Source organism: Cryptomeria japonica, chromosome 5, assembly GCF_030272615.1.
Source record: "Cryptomeria japonica chromosome 5, Sugi_1.0, whole genome shotgun sequence".
Classification (NCBI taxonomy): Eukaryota; Viridiplantae; Streptophyta; class Pinopsida; order Cupressales; family Cupressaceae; genus Cryptomeria; species Cryptomeria japonica.
Genome location: NC_081409.1, coordinates 773,795,367 through 773,815,755, shown reverse-complemented (window position 1 = coordinate 773,815,755; position 20,389 = coordinate 773,795,367). Strand labels below are relative to the sequence as shown.

Sequence of the window (20,389 nt, the reverse complement as noted above, 5' to 3'; positions counted from 1 at the left end):
CTTCTTTAGCCTCCAACACTTAGCAAAATTCTTGAAATTATCCTCCAACTTATCAAGAAATTCGCCTCCAACTCAGCTAGGATTCGCTCTTCAAATTGCTCCTCAATTTCGCATAAGGAGTGAAAGAATGATTTGCATTTGCTACAACACTCCCCCATTATATAGAGCGCTCACCCTACTTAACCATGAGGCCGACCTAGGTTTTTTGATAATAAAATAAGATAAAATCCCACCTAAAAGGAGGCTGACTTGCTTGTAAAAGCAAATAAATGCTCTTGAGTGCTCACCTTTTATTTTTTTTATTTTCAAAATTAATTTAAATGCCTCCAAGGTGGATTTTTTAAATATTTCAAGGCCTAAAAATTAATTTATTAAACTGACAATGCCTTAATTAATGCGCATTTAATTCAACCTCCCAAATGTCTTGAGTTTAGGAAATTTAGTGCAAATTGGGGAATATCAAGGTTTATTTGAGGCTTAGTGAAGTTTCTTCAAAATTTCGCCCTGGACCCTTTGGAAGGGTCAGGAGCGATTTTCAATTTTAGGCCAAAATTTCACCTTAGTTTGATCATTAAACTCCTTCAAGGCGATCTCCAGGGTTCATTCACCTCCATCACCGGGCTAGCTCATCAGAAATTTGAAGGAAACATTGCATTTTTGGGAATTTCGCTCTGGACCCTTTGGAAGGGTCAGGAGCGAAATGCTCTCCTGTGCTCAAAATTCTCATTTTTCAAAGTTCACAACCCCTTCAAGGCATCCCAAATAGGCTTCTTCACTGTAGTCTAGGCTTAGTCTCATTCAAAACTTGGAGAAAAAGGTGGATTTAGGATTTTTCGCCCTGGACCCTTTGGAAGGGTCAGGAGCGATTTTCCTTGGTTGGGCTTACTCCTTCATCAACTTTTCTTGAATCCACCCCTCAAGGCTAGGCAAAGGTCTTCTTCTTTCACTCCATCCAGGCTTGGTTCGTTCCTACAAGGCAAAATAGGGGATTTTGAGATTTTCGCCCTGGACCCTTTGGAAGGGTCAGGAGCGATTTTTAGGTTTTAGGCCTATTTTCCAATCCTTTCATCTTCAAATCACTTCCATGGCATAAAACATCTTGCCTTACTCCCCTTCAAGTCATAAAAACCAAAATCTCATCTTGAAATGCAAGGAAAATTGGAGGATTTGGAAATTTCGCCCTGACCCTCTAGAAGGGTCAGGAGCAAATTTCCCTTTGGGCATCAAAATTTGCATCTTTAGCAATCCAACCCAACTTCAAGGCAATTCAAATGTCATTTTACACCCATGTCTAAGCTTGGCCTTGCTCAAACTTTGGAGGAAAAGATAGGTTTTAGGATTTTCGCCCTGGACCCTCTGGAAGGGTCAGGAGCGATTTTCAAGTTTTGAGCATGTTCCTCTATCCTTTCAACTTCAATTCACCTTCAAGGCTAAAAACACACTTCTCCTTGCATGTTCAACCCAAGTTTCATTTGATTTCGCCAGAGAAAATAGGTGTTTGAAGAATTTTCGCCCTGGACCCTCTGGAAGGGTCAGGAGCGAATTTTCTCATTTGGGCTCAATTCCTTCTATTTTCACCTTGTCCCATACTTGCCTTAGCAAAACTTGATAGCAAAGAGTGATTTTGAGAAAATTCGCTCTGGACCCTTTGGAAGGGTCAGGAGCGAAATTTTCATTCTTGACCAAAAATCATCATTTTTCCAACTTGAAACTTCTTTGCAAGGTAGGTTTTCATCTTTCATCATGCTAGGAATAAAGTCTCATGTCCAAGGAAGGCCAAAAATGTGGTTATGAGGAATTTCGCTCTAGACCCTCTGGAAGGGTCAGGAGCGAAATTGCCTTCCTTGTCCAAAATTCATCACTTTGCATGCTTCCAAATCTTTAAATGATGTCCAATCTTCACTCCAAGAGACCCTGCATATCACAATTTAGCCAAAATTAGTGAAAAATGAGCATCAAATAAGATTTTCGCTCTGGACCCTCTAGAAGGGTCAGGAGCGAAATCTTCATTCTAGGCTAAACTGCTCAATTCTTTAGTTTCAAACCATTTCACAGGGCAAGGTTAGATCATTTTCAAGGCCAGGAACAAGGTTTCAAGCTCAAACAAGGTGGCAAATGAAGTTTATGATGAATTTCGCTATGGACACTCTGGAAGGGTCAGGAGCGAAATTCCTCTTCCAGGCTAGAATCCATCATTTTCTTCAAGGTTTTCAATCATTTCCAATTTTCCCTTCAAAATGCCTTGCAAATCAAAATTTGGTCAAATAAGGCAAGAAATGAGTCCTAGGTTGATTTTCCCCTTGGACCCTCTGGAAGGGTCAGGAGCGAAATTCGCTTTGGACCCTTTGGAAGGGTCAGGAGCGAAATTTGACTTTTTGAACTCTCCGTCAGGATCATTTTATGGAATATAACATTTAAGTATATACTTTCAGGATGTTTGAGAGTGGTTTCAGACCTCCAGGAGTTATATTGCAAAATCTAGTTTTTGGAGGTTTCTTCAGTTTTCCAGACTTAGTCAAATTTCAAGATCAGGACATTCCAGACTTCATCTCAGGATCAGGACATTCCAGACTTCATCACTCATCAACTTGACCTCACTCAAGCAGAACCTGCTATCCAGGTGATCCCCTTGGCGACACTCAAAATGCAAAGGCTAACAGACAAAACCCTAAAAAACAAACCCTAGAAAGCAAAAAAAGCAGGGGTCCCCATTTGGAATGGGGCGATGTGTGAATACGTCACAACAGAATGTAAAGGGGAAGGAATTCTGAAAGGAATCCTTGAAAAGATGTGAACAATAGAAAAATATACCAAATAATTACCACGGGAAAAGAACAAACATACCCATGGTCAAAGGAGATAAGAAGAATTCAAGAGAGATTAGAGAATAGATTGAACTAAAAAAGAAAGTGAAAAGGGCAAGCCCAAATGGAGAAGGAAGGAGGCAAAGATAGAATGCTGAGAGAGAAGAAAGACACCACAAGAGATTGGACAATGCGGAGAAGATAATGAATGAGCGTGCCTAAGAGTGTTGTTGAGCGTGCTAAAGTGGTGATTGCCGAAGAAGATAAAGAAAAAGAAAACAGAGAAGAATGGAAGAGCCTGGAAAAATCAAATTCATGGTGGGAAAAGATAGGGCAACTTTTAAATGGTTTGGAGAAGAGCAAAATAACTATAGAAGATCTAAAAAGTTGTTAGGAGATTAGGATGGCACAGAGGCTCCATTCCTACCACAACTCTCCAAAAGTTTGAAAACCAAATTGAATACTTGGAGTAATTAGTTAATAGAAGTATAAACAAATTAAGGAAAGAACAACTAGACAACAAAAAGAAGATTAAATATAATTTGGGAGAAGAATTATGTTCACTAACTAATGAAATGACATTAACAAATAAAAGGATGATGAGATGATATAAAGAGTAACAACCCCAGACTTAGACTCATCCCCCATGTTGTATAAGAGTAGGAGAATTTTACTTGAGAAAGTACTGCAAAGAGAATAGACAAGCACATAGTGAAAAGTAAAAAGAAAGAGAAAATAAACAGTTTGTCAATTTGCAAACTAAAAACAAACGGGAAAGAAACAAAAATGGAGTCATCTATTAAGCTACCAATGTTTGGTGACACCACAGAGCCCACAGAGCATATTTTCCTATTAGAATCACGTTGGGCAGACAAGTTATAGACTTTGTAGCTTCCATGCAAGAGGATACACTAGAATGGTATAAAAAGACATACCCTGAGCATAAGAAAAACTAGGAAGAGGTGGCAAAGGACTTCCTAGTAATTTTTGATATTAGATATCTCCATAGTAAGTATAAGCAAAATGAGGAACCTAGTTCAAAAAAAGCATAAGTCCATTATATTACAAAAGATTTAAGGAGTGCTGAAAACTAGAATCTTTGACTAAATGACAAAAGATTGAATGGTTCATCTATAGGCTACAGAAAGATATCCGACCCACATTAGATGGAAGAATTTTTCATACCTATATGGATGTTGTAAAAATAAATCCCAAGTAGATTCATATTTTGCTCCACGCACAACTCTAGGTTTCCAACAATCACTTGAGAGCATGAATTGAAATAACGAGAAGCATGATCCTACAAAAAGTGCAATTGGAGATTTATGGTTCTACTGCACCATTCCATTCCATGCAACCAAGTAGTCATTATTATTTTTATTTTAAAATACATAATTTAATTTCTCTGTCTATTGATTTTTTTTTCTTTTAAGAGTATGTAACATTGAAGATTTTAATTTTTAAAGTTAATACTTATTTTATTTACTTAATTTGTTTAGGTCTACTTATTGGCAAAATATAATAGACTCTATTATTGTTTGTGGTGCGAGGTTCAACCCCCCTAATGATGAGAAGATAAAAGGCACTATTTTGTCTTAGAAGGTGGCTAATGCCAAAGCCACAAATGATGAGCAACGTGAGATATGAAGGAATAAGGGTTGCACCATCATGACTAATGACCAATAGAAGTAGAACATTGTTGAATTTTCTTGTTTCTTCCTATTGATGTGTTTTTTATGCACATGCGAACACAAAATAAAATACCAAGGTATCTTATCCTCTCTTGAACAAAGTCTCTCATATGCTATGCTTCGCAATCAAATGAGACAACTCCAAGGTTACGAAATGTTAGGTCTTGACGTGTGGATAAGTTTAGTGGTTTGATGTGATAATGATGGAATCACAAGGGGACTTACGTTGTACATGAATGCTCAATCTTATCATGGATCAGGATAAATATGCCGATAACTTAGGATTTGGCAATGAAGCTCTGGACTTAATTCTTACTAAAAAAATGAGCAAAAGGAATAGGGTTCAGGAAATCTATTCTAAGCCTGGGAATTTAGGAAATGATGAATGGATCTAGTGGAATCAAACCAGGCAAGGTCTCACAATCAGGTATTGACACAAGCTTAGTGCAATCGTCAAAGGTATACTTAAAGATTTTCAGGCCATCACCATCAAACGTTGACACCATCCAAGTTGATGCTTGTCAAGGGATGCGTAATAGTTGAAGTTAAGCTTACTTAAATTTCTAGTTGACCACACAAGGCGCACTTACCAACGGCAAGAGGCTAGTGGTATGGATTAAGGATTCCACACAAATGAATTCAACAAATCTTTCACTCAATCTAACATACATGAAAATAAATTATAATCTAACTTGGAGGAATTGAGAACCATGAATGCAAATACAACACTTGAAGAGCAAAATCACCAACAATTGAACAATGATTATGATTCAAATAGCTGCAGCATATACCAACAATTCTACAAAAACTCTCTTACAAATGAGAGACAAGGAGGCATATATAGAGTCTCTTACAAAATGGATGGCCAAGATTGATCCAAGATAGATTGATCCAAGATCAACGGGCGAGATTACAAGATAAAACCCTAATTAGGGTTTGTACAACCACCATTACATTGGCCAATAAGAAACGAGGGTAGGTAAGATAAATAATATTTGATGTAGCCCCATGTGTCACCTATTCCCTCCTTGAATGAATGTTGACTTGGTACCCTTTGATTGAACGAGTGGTGACTAGGATGCCACCTCAGCATGCCTTATACACTTAACCAATTTGCCTCGTACATTCTTCATCTTCACAATGTTTGGAATCCCTTATGATAATTTACATTACACCCTTATGTTAAGGAATTCCATGAATTGTACCCTCCTTATGTTTGGAAAATTTCCCAATCTTGGAATCCTGAAATATTTCCTTCCTTGACGCTCTTTGATGTTGGAATTCCTTGATGTAGTTCTGGATTTCTTGGTGTAAAATCCTTTGTGTTGATTTCTTGAACTTGCTTTCCTTCATTTGTTCACCATCAAAGTGAAGTCTTCTTCATGATTGACCTAGTCCTCATCTTCACCTCAAGCCCTGATCATCGTACTTCCTTTCCTCATAACAGTCCTGCAAAATAAATAAGCATTGAATCAAACACCAGTATGATAAACTTAACTTCAACCTTGGTGGGAAATTCATCCGCATATGGACTGATCATTCCTCAAAACCATCCGCATTATCCTTGTCCATTCTTCACTTGGTGGAAATTTGATGCCTATCTGGACAACTTCCTTCCTTTGTAATTCCGCCCTGCAGTGGAAATCCAACCCTCATCCAGACTCACTGTCCTTGAAAATCTTGTGTTGACTGGATCACCATTCCATGGAGTGGAAATCTGGACACCATCAGGACTTTGTTCCTGACATTTGTCCCAACATGTGATAGGTAGTCTTAGAAAATTTTAACACCAACTTTGGAAAATATGAAGGTCAGGATTGAAATCTGGAAAATTCTCCTCAAGAAAACCAATTTTCAAACTTAGGATAAGTCTGATCATAATTGCTAAGTCTGAAGACATCCATGTAAACTTAGAAAATCAAGTATTTGGAGCCCAAAAATGAATGTCCAGGTTTGGAAATATCACTTGGAGGTCTGAAAACACTCAAAAAGTGACTGATTTTTTATATCAAAGTTGTAATAAAAGTCTGATTTTCTGAGGACAAATTCTGAATACGCCCTCCAATGTCTGAAATTACTCAGAAAATGGTGTATTGAAGTCTGATTTTCTGATTCTTAAGTCTGAATACACCCTCTGAAAGTCTAAAAATGGCTCCAAAAAGTCTGAAGACACACTGAAAATAATGAATATCAATGGCTGGAAGTGGTCACAGCAATGTCACATGCTTGCATTTGAATCATTTTGACCTTCAAAACTCAGAAATGGTCACATCTGGGCACAACTATGTGGCTGGAAATGAAGTTTCAGTCTGAAGACAACCTGGTATACTCAGAAAATGTCAAAAATGGTGCCCGGAAGTATACCACAATTTTGAAAATGCTTGGAAAAGGGTGTGGAAAAGTCTGATTTTTAGTTCTTAAAGTCTGAAGACACCCTTCCAAGGTCCAAAAATGGCTGCCCAATGTCCGAAGACAACCTGCAACTCTAATAAATCAGTCATTTAAACTTGTCGCAGTCATAGGAAACCCCTGTATTTGATGGATTTCACCTTCTGAAAGTGAAGTTTGTCAAATATGGGCACAAACAAAGGGCAGGTAAAAAATATCTAAGTCTGAAGACAAATCTGAAAATGGAGTTTCAGACTTAGATCAGCAATGGAAGCTCCACCAAATGCCCAAAAAAACTCATAAGAAATGACGCCCAAGTAAAATTTTCCAAGTTGGCAAGTGGCTGGAAATGAAAATCAGTCTGAAGACAACCTGCAACTATGGAGTTTCAGACTGTAACAACAATGGCAGCCCTTGAAAATGCACTGAAAACTCCTCCAAACAGCCCTTAACCAAAATCGCCTTAGTGTGGATGAGCTAGGCAATGAAGAATAATTCTGAAAATGTGTTCCCAGCCAACAATGGAGGTCAAATTACTCCTAGCAATGGCGCCCAGCAAGGTCTGAAAATAATGGCAGCCCCCAAGCATGAAGAAAATCACCCCAAACAACGGCACAAAGCACTCCCAAATAAAAAATCGAAATTTTCCCAGCTATGGCGCCATTCCAAAATTCTGAAAATGTCTTCAATGGCAGCTCGGATCTACAAAATGGAGGTTGGAACAGCCAAATTGGAAAAAAATGGAGAAAGAATCCTCAACCCAACACTTCACTTCAGAACTTTGCCAAAATTCGCTAATAAGGGAGAAAAATCACCTTTCATGGAGACACCTGGCAGATTTAATAATAAAATAATGTTGGAGACTCCTCTCATATACTTGCTTTTACCTTTCACTTTCACCACACAAGCAATGTGGGATAAAACACTTGCATATATACTTGCTTGGTAAAAACCTAACTTGCTTCTAGAAGGTTAAAATATTAAATGTTTATTGCAAGTTATTAAATTTTTCTTTTAAAATTTTAAATAATCGTTAATAATTATTTAAAAGCAATTAAAAATGGGGCTCATTTATTAAATATTGCAATTTAAATCCAAATTAAGCCTCCAGGAGAAATCGACTTGGGTTGGGATTGAAAAATCCCTTTAAAAATCATTAAAATTGTCAAAAATTCCCCATAAGGGAAAATCGACCTTAGCTTGGATAAAAATCCATGCTCAAATGCACACAAAACTTCCTAGGGGAAAATCGATGGCAGTCTGGATTGAAAATCCACACTCCAAACTCACTTCACTTGCAAAAAAACACTCCCTGGTGGAAATTTGACCTCTGTCTGGATGAAAATCCGAACTCAAAACTCATTAAAATGCACCCAGTGGAAAATCGACCTTTGTCTGGATGAAAATCCAGACAAAAATCCGCAGTCACTTGTCACAAATATCCTGGTGGAAAATCGACCCAGGCATGGAATCATCATCAATGTTGTCCGCACTATAGTCCACACTCCAGTCCGCACTCCTGGTGGAAAATCGATGGCAGTCTGGATAAATCCTGACACTTAGCCAAATTTTAGCACTTCCAGGGGAAAAACGACCCAGGTATGGATAAACAGTGGTGGAAAATAATAGCCAGTATGGATTTCAGGGGAAACCCATGTGTAGTGTGGATTTTGAGTGGGGGAATGGGTTGGGTAGTCTGGAATGTGAGGGGAAAAATGCATGGAATTTGACCCTCTAACCCTTGGAATATGGATTTCCCTTAGGATTTTAACATTTTAACCACTCAAAATCACTTAGAAACTTTAAATTTAGACTGGACTTAGGCAAATTTTCCAAAATATTGAGCAAAACACTAAGAAATAATGGGATAAAGTGCGAAATCAATTTAAATAATACTGTAGGAGCGAGAAACAACTCCAAAAGGTCTGTGAATACCTTGGCACTTTAAAATCATCGATGCGCATGTTTAAAAACACGTTAACGCTCAAAAAGTCAACACTTAGACAAAATTTAGGATCGTTAAAACATCAACGTTTGCAACTTGATCCTATTCAAAATTCAAAAACCCTCTCATCGACAAAGGCAAACACTAGGAAACTAGGCAAAACTTCTACTCTAAAAAGCGAAAAGTGGGGCAATTGGGTGATGTGTGAAGACGTCACAACACTTCCTCAGGTAATTGTACTTTATAAATTCCATTGATTAAAGATTTAGTAATTGAAATTTTATTTTTTTATTTTACTAAATCGCCGATTTTTTTCTTTCTCAGGTGGCACAGTGTTCTTGAAGTCAATTGATGCTTCAAAAAACACAAAAAATGTTGAGTTTCTTTGTGAGACCTTGGAGGAAGTGTTGGTTGAGGTGGGTGAGGGGAATGTGGTACAATAGTCATAATCCAGCAAATTATGTTGCTATAGGTAGAATTCTTATGGAGAAGCACTCCACCTTGTTTTCGACAACTTGTGTAGGGTGCCTCTCCATAAGAAGTCTACCTACAACAACATGATTTGCTCCATTATTTGTGACTATTTGTACCATGTTCTCCTCACCCACCTCGGCCAACACTTTCTCCAAGGCCTCGGAGAAACTCGACAAAATTTTGTGTTTCTGAAGCATCAATTGACTTCAAGAACACTATGCCACTTGACAAAGAGAATATTCAGCAATTTAGTAAAATAAAATTAAAAAATCTCAATCACTAATTCTTTGATCAATGGACTTTACAAAGTACAATTGCTTGAAGAAGAAACAAGAAAATTCAGCAGTGTTCTACTTCTTCTGTTGGTCCAACCATCAGCCATGAGGGTGTAGCCCTTTTTCCCCCATATCTCATGTTGCTCATCAATTGTGCCTTTGACATCAGCCACCTTTTGAGACAAAATAACGTCTTTTATCTCCTCAGCATTAGGGGCTTTGAACCCTGCACCACAACCAGTAATGGCTTCTAGCATATTTTGCCAATAAGGAGACCTAAAACAAATTAAAAAAAAAAATAAGTATTAACTTTAAAAATTAAAATCTTCAATGTCATATACTCTTAAGAGCAAGAAAATCAATAGTGATGCAGAGCAGGAGCTTAAGGTCTCTCTACTAACTCAATCAAGCACTCACAATAGATCTTTGGCATGGTTCAATGGTAGGTTGTTCACAACTAGGCCTCTTTCCTAGTAGCCCTTTAAATAGGATTTTCCCACCATAACTTCCAGTGTAGGCATGATATCAAAAATATAAAAACAGTTTCAGATACCCATTTGGCTCTTACAAAACACACTTCAAAATCAGGTAGCGTTTTGTGCAATGGGTTTTGCCTTTATGGTAACCTTGGTACCATACCTTGTTCAAAATAGCATATGAGACCAATCAGAAGACATGTATCCACCTATCTTGGTGGTGAAGTCTCTTGACAGACAAATGGCAAAGAAGGCAGGGAGGTCAATGACTAATATGTCTTGTAAGACAGTGCAACCAGGGCATGCATGCAAGGTTAACTTCAAGTTTTTAACCACTCCTACTGTCTTAATAGAAGTGCCATCCAATTGGACAACCCCCTTAGTCACAGGTTCATATTTTATACCAAGAAGGTCAACTACCTTCCTAGGCATGACTAAGTAGCTAGCTCCTGAATCTATCATGCAATTGTGGACTAAGTTATCTCCTATGATTAAAGAGAGATAGAATGGGGGAGGCTTACTGATTTTGCTTGAATCTTCTTCCTCCTTGGGTTGTACCAAACTGGTGGAGACTGCCTTCTTGCTGATTGTTACCTCATCACTTGATTGGTTGATGTCCTTCAAAGCCTCCTTAAGCAAATCCCTTTGAGATGGGATGGAAAGGGGCTCCCACATAGTGACATTGAGATTGGTCTTCTTCATTTGGTCAACTATATTGAAAGAAACACCAGCTGATTTTGGAGGCCCCTTTGAAGTTACAAGGTCTACCTTTATTCTTGGGGTGACCTAGACCCTCCTCCTACCTCATGCTCCATTGCATGGTGTTTTGACTTGTATCTTGGACAGCTACTTTGGGTGTTGGAGCTTGGGTGGATGCCGAAGGTGAGGTACCCTCTACCGCTTTCCTTTTTGACCTTGTGTATTGCAGCATAGTCTCGCCATTTGTTTGGTTTACACCACAATATTCTACCTCCTGCCAATTGACAAAGGTAGAATCTCCTCGCATGTGAGTCCGATTGCCAACACTTGGCTAATTTGGATCATATTGTTGGCCAGAGGTGGTTGGCTCATTCTACACTACTAGAGCTTCAGCAAACTCTCCATTCTGGCATGCACCTTAGTTGTGTGGCTAATTGCATGGTTGACACCAATCTTGCTCTTAAGCGAGATTGTTTTGCATTGGGACTATTGCCTTTGAGTTACTTGCAGCTGTGGGGTTCGCACTATTCAAGGGTCATGCATTACTCCATTGGTTTTGCCCTTGAAAAGGTGGCCTATTCTGCTGATAATTTTGATTTTATGTTTGATAAGGCCTGCTATGCTGAGCCCGTTGCCTCTTTAGTGTCACCAACTCACTGCCAAAGTTTTGCAATAGAATCTTGACCTCATGGAGCTCATTTGAGGATGAAGTGGATGTAGATGGATAGCTTGTGGATGCCATGGGGATAAGAGCCAAGTTGGGCATTTGAGCAGGAGCTTCTGGGAATAGAGGCATTGGCGGCCTTGGAGCTACCTTCCCAGCATGTATCAAACAATTTTCTGCCCATTGATTGTATCATGACAGCTACATCACTATTGAGAGCTCTTAGATAATAAAGGAAGGCATGACTGGGAGATGGCTTTACAAAGGCAAGGATCATATTCCATGTTTTTTGGAATCTGAAATTGAAGTCTCCCATGAACTCATGAGGTGCCCTCTTGATAGTGGTCAACTACTCCACAAGTGATAGGTGATCACTTTTGTCTTCGAAATGGTTACACAATTTCTCCCCTAATTCATCCCAATTGTGAATGGAGTTAGGCAGCATCCCTCTATACCACTGCAAAGCTTTTCCTTTCAAGGATGTGGCTAAGACCCTGACAGCAACATCATCCTCAGTGGCATTATGGACGAAGCGGATGTTTGCAATGTCTTGAATGTGCTCTATAGGAGTAGTAGTCGTTTCACCAGTGAAATATGGTATACTCTTTAATGCAGCCACTGGTATATCGTTCCATTGGGTCAAAATAAGAGGACTCCCCCCATGGAAGGTAGCAAAAACCTGATTTCTAGCCATGTGAAACAATTGTCTATCGATATGAGTGGTGGGATGTAATGTCCCTACTATTTAGAGATCACTATCCTGCAAAACAGACTGTTAGAATGCAACAAATATATATGTAACTAATCTAATTTGCAATTAAACTTCAATTATTTAATTAAAACTAATCTCAATTCTTAAAAAAAGGATACGAGTGCAGTACTAGGACATGTCCTTAGGCGGTCATGAAGCTCGCCTTCTTGGAACCCATCTTGGTTCCAAGCCATACCAGGAAATCGATGGATAATTCGATTCCTGTCTTGGATGTAACATCTTACATCCAAACCTACCAAGGAAGACCATCATATATGATCCATTCCTTGCCTTGGATGATGCATCTCATCATCCAAGTCTACCAGAGAGGACCGGCTAGATCCGTCTCTTCTTGAGTGAGCTTTTGACACCCAAGTCATCACATATATGCATAGTAATACTCAGTATATACTGCCTACCAGGGATTATCATAATCCCTGAATTAGGCTTAGGGGATTTCCTCCCAATAGCCTCCATCATATAGCCACATTATTCATATAACATTCTACATTTCATTATCATTTTTCAATCCATAATTTATGCCTATATTTACATATTCCTTGATTCCCATTATTGATCCTATATACATATAAATATTCTACATACATCCATATATCTATACTGCATACATACATATATAAATACCGCATACATACATATATATACATACTGCATACATACATACATATATATATATATATATATATATTTAAGTTCAGGTAGTATTACACTTTACTATATAATAGTTCTTAACTTCTTTATAAAATATTAGTTGACTAATCAACCTTTGTATATACACATATAAAATAAAGGAATCAGATTATATTCCCTATAATATAAATTACTATCACTACCCATTTACTAAGTCACTAATCATTATTCCACTTAGTAACTGTAGTGGCAGACAGATCTGATGTGCATGAGATCTGGTCTGCCACAGTATGTGAAATTGTTAAGTATGAATGCCTTAGTATTAGTATCATTGTAGTTTATGTTAATATTATTAATATTACATTCTGCATACAACATTATCGGGCTACGTATATTAAGAATTCATATTAGGCACATCACTACCCTCAAGAACAAATATGTTACTGCATGTAATAACAACTCTATTCTCCTCTAAGGTTTTTTCCTTTTTCCCCTTCCCCGTCTTTCTATCTTAAATGACATATATATATTATTTCCTACCCTTACGTAAGGGCCACATCTCTTTGCATTGTTCACATATCACACCCCTACGTGAATGGTCATGTGCATCATATTGTAATTATCGATTGGCATTGGTCAACCAATTCAAACCCAATCATTGAATACTACCGATTAGTTAATAACTATCGGTTAGACTAAATATCATTGTGTTAATTATAAAGCGATTTAATACTGCTGATTGCTAATGGCTATTAATTAGACGAAATACAAATATGTGAAATAACTTAATACCACCGATTAGTTAATGACTATCGGATGTGATGAATTGTTTTATAAGTATCGGTCCATTATGGTTTTAAATTTCTTTAATACGTGTTACCTAGTCTCTTCGATACTTGTTACATATTATCATTTAGTTTTCTGATCTCATCATAACATCTTCACAATGTCAATAAAGAGGAATCGGGCTGTATTGTCTTCAACCAATAAGCTATGATAGACGTCTTGGTCTGCCGTCTTCACTATCCTTGTATAATCATAGTATATAGTGTTGTTTCTATCTATCTATCTATATATATATAATGATCAAGGAGGGGTCAAGACATGGGAGCCCTAAACCGTAATGGTCTTGTGAATGGAGGGGTAGAACGAGACCTGGGTGATGGAGTGCTTACAACCTTGACACCCCTAACTGGTGACAATGAAGGTCTACCTCTTCGCCTTCTAGCACTTGAAAATGAGAGTTCTACAAATTGGAAACTACCTCTAGAAGACGCCCTTGTATGAGTTTTGGGCATGAAATCAGCAACAGGTCATGAACAAGAATTGGGTTTGTGAGCAGAGTCGCCAAGTGCTTTAATGATGACTACCTCCAAAGGCTGAGATACTAAGAACACCACTGAATCCTTAGCATGTAAGTTGAAAGTCACTCCCACCGAGCGTGCCAAAAACTGTTGTCACAAAAGTTTGCACCCTTGCTAAGCTATCAACTCAACAACCTTGTAAACATGGAAACAACCCCAAAGTGTGGGACCTTGCACAAGGGGGTTGAATCTTCGAAGAAGGTCGGCTTCCTTCTCAATGTTAGTGTAGGTTTTTTGTTTCCTAGATAGGTTATTTATTTTCCTATAGTCCTAGGTTTTTCCTACACTTTACTTAAGCTTGCTTAGGTTAATAAAGCATTTTACTTGAGACAAGTGGGTATTGAGGTGTCACCATGCTATGAGAAGGTGCATTTACTATGTTTAGACCATCATGGTGGTCTCTCCTCATAGTCGGTATTGCCACCTCCACCCCTCACTTGATTCTATATAATCATGCTACCTTGCTTGTATTTTGACATAGTTGGAGATAGTAATCTGATGCTATTTTGCCTTAGAGCACTTCACATCGGTTTTCTCTCAGTATCACTGTTATGCTGTTTATTTCATTTGCATTTACAATTTATTTGATCTATCTCTTTCAATTCAATTCTAGGTTGTAATCTATTTCTCATATTTAACATGGTATCAGAGCTTGTTTTGGAAGATTAGATCTTTGTAGTGATCTTGTAAAACTCTGTTGTTTTTTCTCTTGCATTGCGTACGATATGGAGAACAACAAGGGTTTATGAAGATCCAATAATCTTTGTTATTGTATGTTTGTCTTTCTCTTAATTTGGGTGATTGTAGCATTCTGGGAGGATTTATTTCTATTCCATTGCATTCAGAAGGCTCAAGAAAGTCAAGTTTGATTTTCGTTTCACCAAAATCGGAGATCATTTGTTGCAGCTGCGAAACCTAGGTTTGTAGCTTAGATCTGGAAGACGGCTTTCAAATGAGGCATTTTGAGGCCAAATAGACCTTTCCATTGTGTCTGAAAGGCCCAAAAACCCCCATTTTCGTATAAAGATTGTCCATATTTGAACACTAGAGCCTCTGGAAAAAATTTATTTTCTGGAGGGGCATTTTTCTTTTCACAACATTATTTTTCAGCAATTTTGTGGTGTATTCTTGCTGTTTGCGGCCTTAAATGGTTGCCCCATAGCCCTACTATGGCTTAGGGATCATTTTGCCAATATTATTGATCAGTTTTGGCTGATATAAGGCTCTAAAATCTGGATATTTTTGTCTAGGCGTGAATATTGGAGGTTTTATTTGTCTTTTTTTAACCTGTCAAAGACAAAGAGTGATACGCGGGCTGACAAGAGGCCAATTTCCCCTCGCAAATCACATCATTGGATTCTATATTCTCCCCAAATTCCATATTGGCAAAGTGCAATTTTTTATTATTTAAAGTGTTGATATATTAAAATAGGCCATTTAACGGGAATTTGTTTTAGCTATAACTTTTGATCGGTAGCTCGAAATTGAGTGCCATTTTTTGCAAAAGTGCATATTTTTTCATTTCCCATCTAATGGTCCTATTTTTAATTGTAAATGCACTAAATTATAAAGTGCCAATTTTTTTTTTTGTGGGGGGGGGGGGCGCTTTTTGATTGAGTGAAAAGAGGGGGTGTCTAGTGTGTTGCGTTGATCTTTGCTCTCTCTTTTTCCGCACAACAAACAATATTACTTTCTGCATTAAAATGGATCAAACTACAGTCCCAATAATCACACCCTAACTACTATGAGTGGAAGTCAAAAATGACAATCTATCTTAAGAAGTTGGGGTTGTTTAGAGTAACTATGGGTCTTGAAACTGAACCATCACTACTTAAAGAAAAGCCAAAATGGTTTAACAAATGTGATGAAGCTTATGGTACTCTATGCATGTCTGTATCTCCTGATCTTCTTTTCCATGTTGAATCTGCTACAACTCCAAATGATGTCTAGACAACTTTAGAAGGGTTGTTTGGTAAACAAAATGAATTAAAGGGACACCAATTGGAGAATGAGCTAATAGGGTTAAATCCATGCAATTTTGATACAATTCAAGACTTCTTCACAAAACTTAAGGCTGTAAAATTGCAATTGAAGGCGTGTGGGATAAACAAGAAAGATTCACAATTGATTCTACGCATTCTTTCCAAACTTGGTCCAAACTATTCAGTTTTTGTTTCTACATTCTATGCCACAAAAAGTGCCTTAGCAACCAGCTATAAAATGCCTTATCTTGATGATTTTGCAAATGAAATCACAAATGAACAAGATAAGCTGATTCAAATGGGCACAATTAAGCCCTCTAAATCTCATGCCTTGGCTGCAAATCAGGGCACAAAAGATCAAATAGGGCCTTCTAAGAAGAAAAAGAAACAAAGGAACCAAGGAGAAAAGAAGCAAGAACAGAAACCAGCTGCACCAAAAACAGCTAATGATGCATCTTCTTCAAAAGGTGATAAGCCCAAGAAGGAGAAAACTAAGTGTTCCTATTGTAAGAAGAATGGTCATGATGAACATAAATGTCTAAAGAAGCAAATTGATCACTTGTCTCATCTTCTTGAAAAGAACAACATCAAGGTGCCTGATTCTATCATATCAAGATCATCTCAGGAATCTTCAAAGGACACGAAGGGAAAGCAAAGGGCAAGGCCCTAGATGCTATTGTTTCACAACCTAATTCCTAGATTATTGACTCAGGTGCTTCGCACCACATGGCTTCATCAAAGGATAGTTTTTCCTCCTTGGAATCATGTTCTATGCCATCTATTCTACTGGGTGATGACACTCCTGCTGAAGTGCATGGGAGAGGGTCTGTTGACGTGGGTGAAGGAACATTTCAGGATGTCCTTTGTGTTCCATCTTTGTCAACTAATCTCCTATTTGTCTATGACTCTATCATATCACTCACACTGGCTCTGGCAAGCGGGTTGAGTTCACTCCAAACACAGTGGTAATCAAAGAGATGCACAATGGGTCTACAATTAAAGTGGGAAAGGTAGATCATCATTCCAGACTATATCAATTTTCTCACTTTGTTCCTGATTCTCCTTCACTTGCATTGCTCACTCACTCCAATGAGATGAGTCATTTGTGGCATCAACGGTTTGGCCACTTGAACTACCGGTACTTGCAACAACTTAGTCAAAATGACATGGTTATAGGGCTGCCTTCTATTAGATTTTCTGATGGAGTTTGTCAAGGATGCATTCTTGGCAAGCATCCTAAAGAAAAATTTGATAAAGGCAAAGCATGGAGAGCCATACAGCTTTTGGAGCTAGTACACAATGATTTGGCAAGACCATTTCCATATCCTTCTTTCAGCAAGGCCAAATATGTCTTGACACTCATTGATGATTTTTCCCGGTACACCTTTGTATATTTTCTCAAACAAAAGTCTGAAGTGTTTGAGTCTTTTCAAGAATTTAAAGCTTTTGCAGACAAACAATCAGCAAAAACCATCAAGTTTTGCGCACCGATGATGGGAGGGGAATATGTCAACCAGAGATTTGAGCAATTATGTATCTCAGAAGGCATTGGTCTTCAACACACAGTTCCCTACACTCCATAGCAAAATGGGGTTGTAGAATGTAAGAATCGGTCCTTGAAAGAAATGGCTAATTGTATGATTCACTCCAAATCATTGGCACCTCAGTATTGGGCAGAGGCCATCAACTGTGCATGTTATATCCAAAATCGGGTTCCTCATCGAGCTATGAAGGGGGTAACTCCTTTCAGAAACCCACAGTCAAACACTTTCGAGTGTTTGGGTCTACTGCATGGGCCCACATTCCAACAGAGAAACGCAAGGCTATGGATCCGCATATTTGTTGGGTATCCAGATGGTGTCAAAGGCTACAAGCTTCTCCATCCTACCACACATGAGCTTTCCATTGAGTGTTTGTTTTGAGGAGGATTCTTTCAGTTCTTCTTCTGCCACTTCTCCATCTTTCATTTCTATGGAGACATTGCAACTTCATGATGATAGTTCTTCCGAGGATTTTAATCCTTCTGAGGAGTCTTCTTCCTCCACTTCAGATGAAGATGATGAGGATTTATCTTCCTCCTCTCTTAGTCATCATTCAAAGGGTGATGATTCTCCTCCAGATTCTCCTCATTCTCCAGCTACAGGGCCTCTTTGGGCTCGTCAAACATTGGAGTCAGCAGGTGATTGGGTTGAGAGAAGAACAAGGTCTCAATTTGAGCATGCTCCACATCTCTTCTTTGCTACAGCTTCAAATCCACAGTCCTTTCGAGAAGCTTCAAGTGTCCCCGAGTGGGATGCTGCTATGCAAGAGGAGTTCAATTCCTTGGAGAGGAACCATACTTGGGATTTAGTCCCTCTTCCTAAGGGAAGGAAACTTGTTCGGTGCAAGTGGATCTACTGAACAAAATTTGTTGCAGATGGGTCAGTTGCTAAGCATAAGGCTCGCCTGGTCGCCAAAGGATTCTCCCAGGTTCCTGGGATTGACTACTCTGAGACTTTTGCACCAATTGCCAAGATGAATTCCATCCGACTTGTTCTTGCTATTGCTGCAGCCCATCACTGGGAAGTTCATCAAATGGATGTGAAGAGTGCTTTTCTTCACGGTGACCTTCAGGAGGAGATATATATGGAGCAGCCACAGGGGTTATTCCAGGATCCTTCACTTCTTTGCCACCTTCGAAAGTCTCTCTATGGCCTTAAACAGGTCCCTCGAGCCTAGTATGCCAAGATGGACTCCTTCCTTCTGTCAGTTGGGTTCACTCGGTGCCATTTTGATCCGAACATCTACATTTTGCAGCAGGATGATACTCTCACTTTCCTTGTTCTCTATGTTGACTTGTTGATCACAAGGAGTCACTCATCCCGCATCAAGGCAGTCAAAACTGCCCTTTATGATCGTTTCTCGATGTCTAACTTAGGCTTACTCCACTACTTCTTAGGGATTGAGATCACTCAGTCACCTTCTGGTATCTTCATTGGACAGCCTAAGTATGCTCTTGATATGCTCTCCAAATTTCGCATGGTTGATTGTAAGCCTGCACCGACTCCATTTCTGTCAGGGGTCAAACTTGAGGCTTCTTGTTCTTCACCCTTGGTGGATGCTACCTTGTATCACCAGTTGGTTGGAAGCCTCATATATTTGACTCACATGAGGCCGGATATTTCCTATGTTGTGGGCCCGATCTCCAGGTTCGTGCAGGAGCCACATGAGCTGCATTGGAAGGCAGCTAAGCAGATTCTTCACTCACAGTTATGGGATTCACTATGCAACGAGCGTGGATATTGACTTGGTAGGATATACAGATTCAGATTGGGCAAGCAATTCTCAAGATCGCAAGTCTACTTCAGGGTATTACACTATATAAGCTAAAAATAGAAATAAAAATAAAATATAAAAACAAGTAAAACTTATAACAAAGTAATCAAAAAAACAAAAAACCACATACCATACATTTGGATGATATGATGTTGGCCAATGTTGACATTGTGCCTCCCATTCTTCTCTTGAAGATGCAGTGTACTTGGGAACCTGAAAAAAATAGAAAGAAATAATAATTAACAAAGTGAATAAATACCTTTAATTTCTTAATTTGATCCTCACACTTATAACCAAAGTCTGGATATCTTTCTTAAACAAACTACAATAAACATGGCACAAAGATCCCTATCACAGGTATGCCAGCATGCAAAAATACAAATGCACATAGGCACCAATAAGCACATGCATCCTCACATGCACGTGAACCTACTCACACAACACACCCAAACATGTTACATGTAAGGACAAATGCACCCACACACACACCCCAACATATGCATACCCTCACACCACATTTGCACATGAACACACCCGAATGCACATACATGTGCATCAATAAATAAGAATGTACATCAAGCATACACACAAATGCACAAGCACCGGCATTCCATAGGACCTAGCAGAAGTGTTTTTTTGTGTCTAGAAGATTATTTCTAGTACAGTTTAGCTTGAAAAAAAACTACAGAAGCCTATGTAATTGTGCTTAATATCATTCTATAGTGGCCTCATTAAGATAAAATGCATTTAGTCTTCTATTTCACTAAAGTTGCATAAATTAGAACTTCTTTTTTCTCAATGTCTCTGGTAGGATCCATCTATTTCATTCAAACTCCATTCCTTAAAAATTCTCTACGCTCAAGACGTCTTTAGGAGGATCCATCTGCTGCTTTCACAACGTAGTTCATGT

At 38.6% G+C, this 20,389-nt stretch overlaps 1 protein-coding gene across 6 annotated transcripts in view; it reads right to left on the bottom strand.

Annotated features, from left to right (window-relative positions):
* LOC131031303 (tRNA-specific adenosine deaminase TAD3) overlaps positions 1–20,389 on the bottom strand; it is a 91,118-nt gene that overhangs the window by 27,761 nt on the left and 42,968 nt on the right. For 5 of the 6 annotated variants that reach the window (XM_059221735.1, XM_059221733.1, XM_059221734.1 and 2 more), the window contains one exon: positions 19,610–19,692. In XM_059221735.1, the coding sequence (XP_059077718.1) occupies positions 19,610–19,692 (83 nt within the window). The remainder of the gene's footprint in view (positions 1–19,609; positions 19,693–20,389) is intronic. The other variant, XM_057962389.2, reaches the window with a different exon arrangement.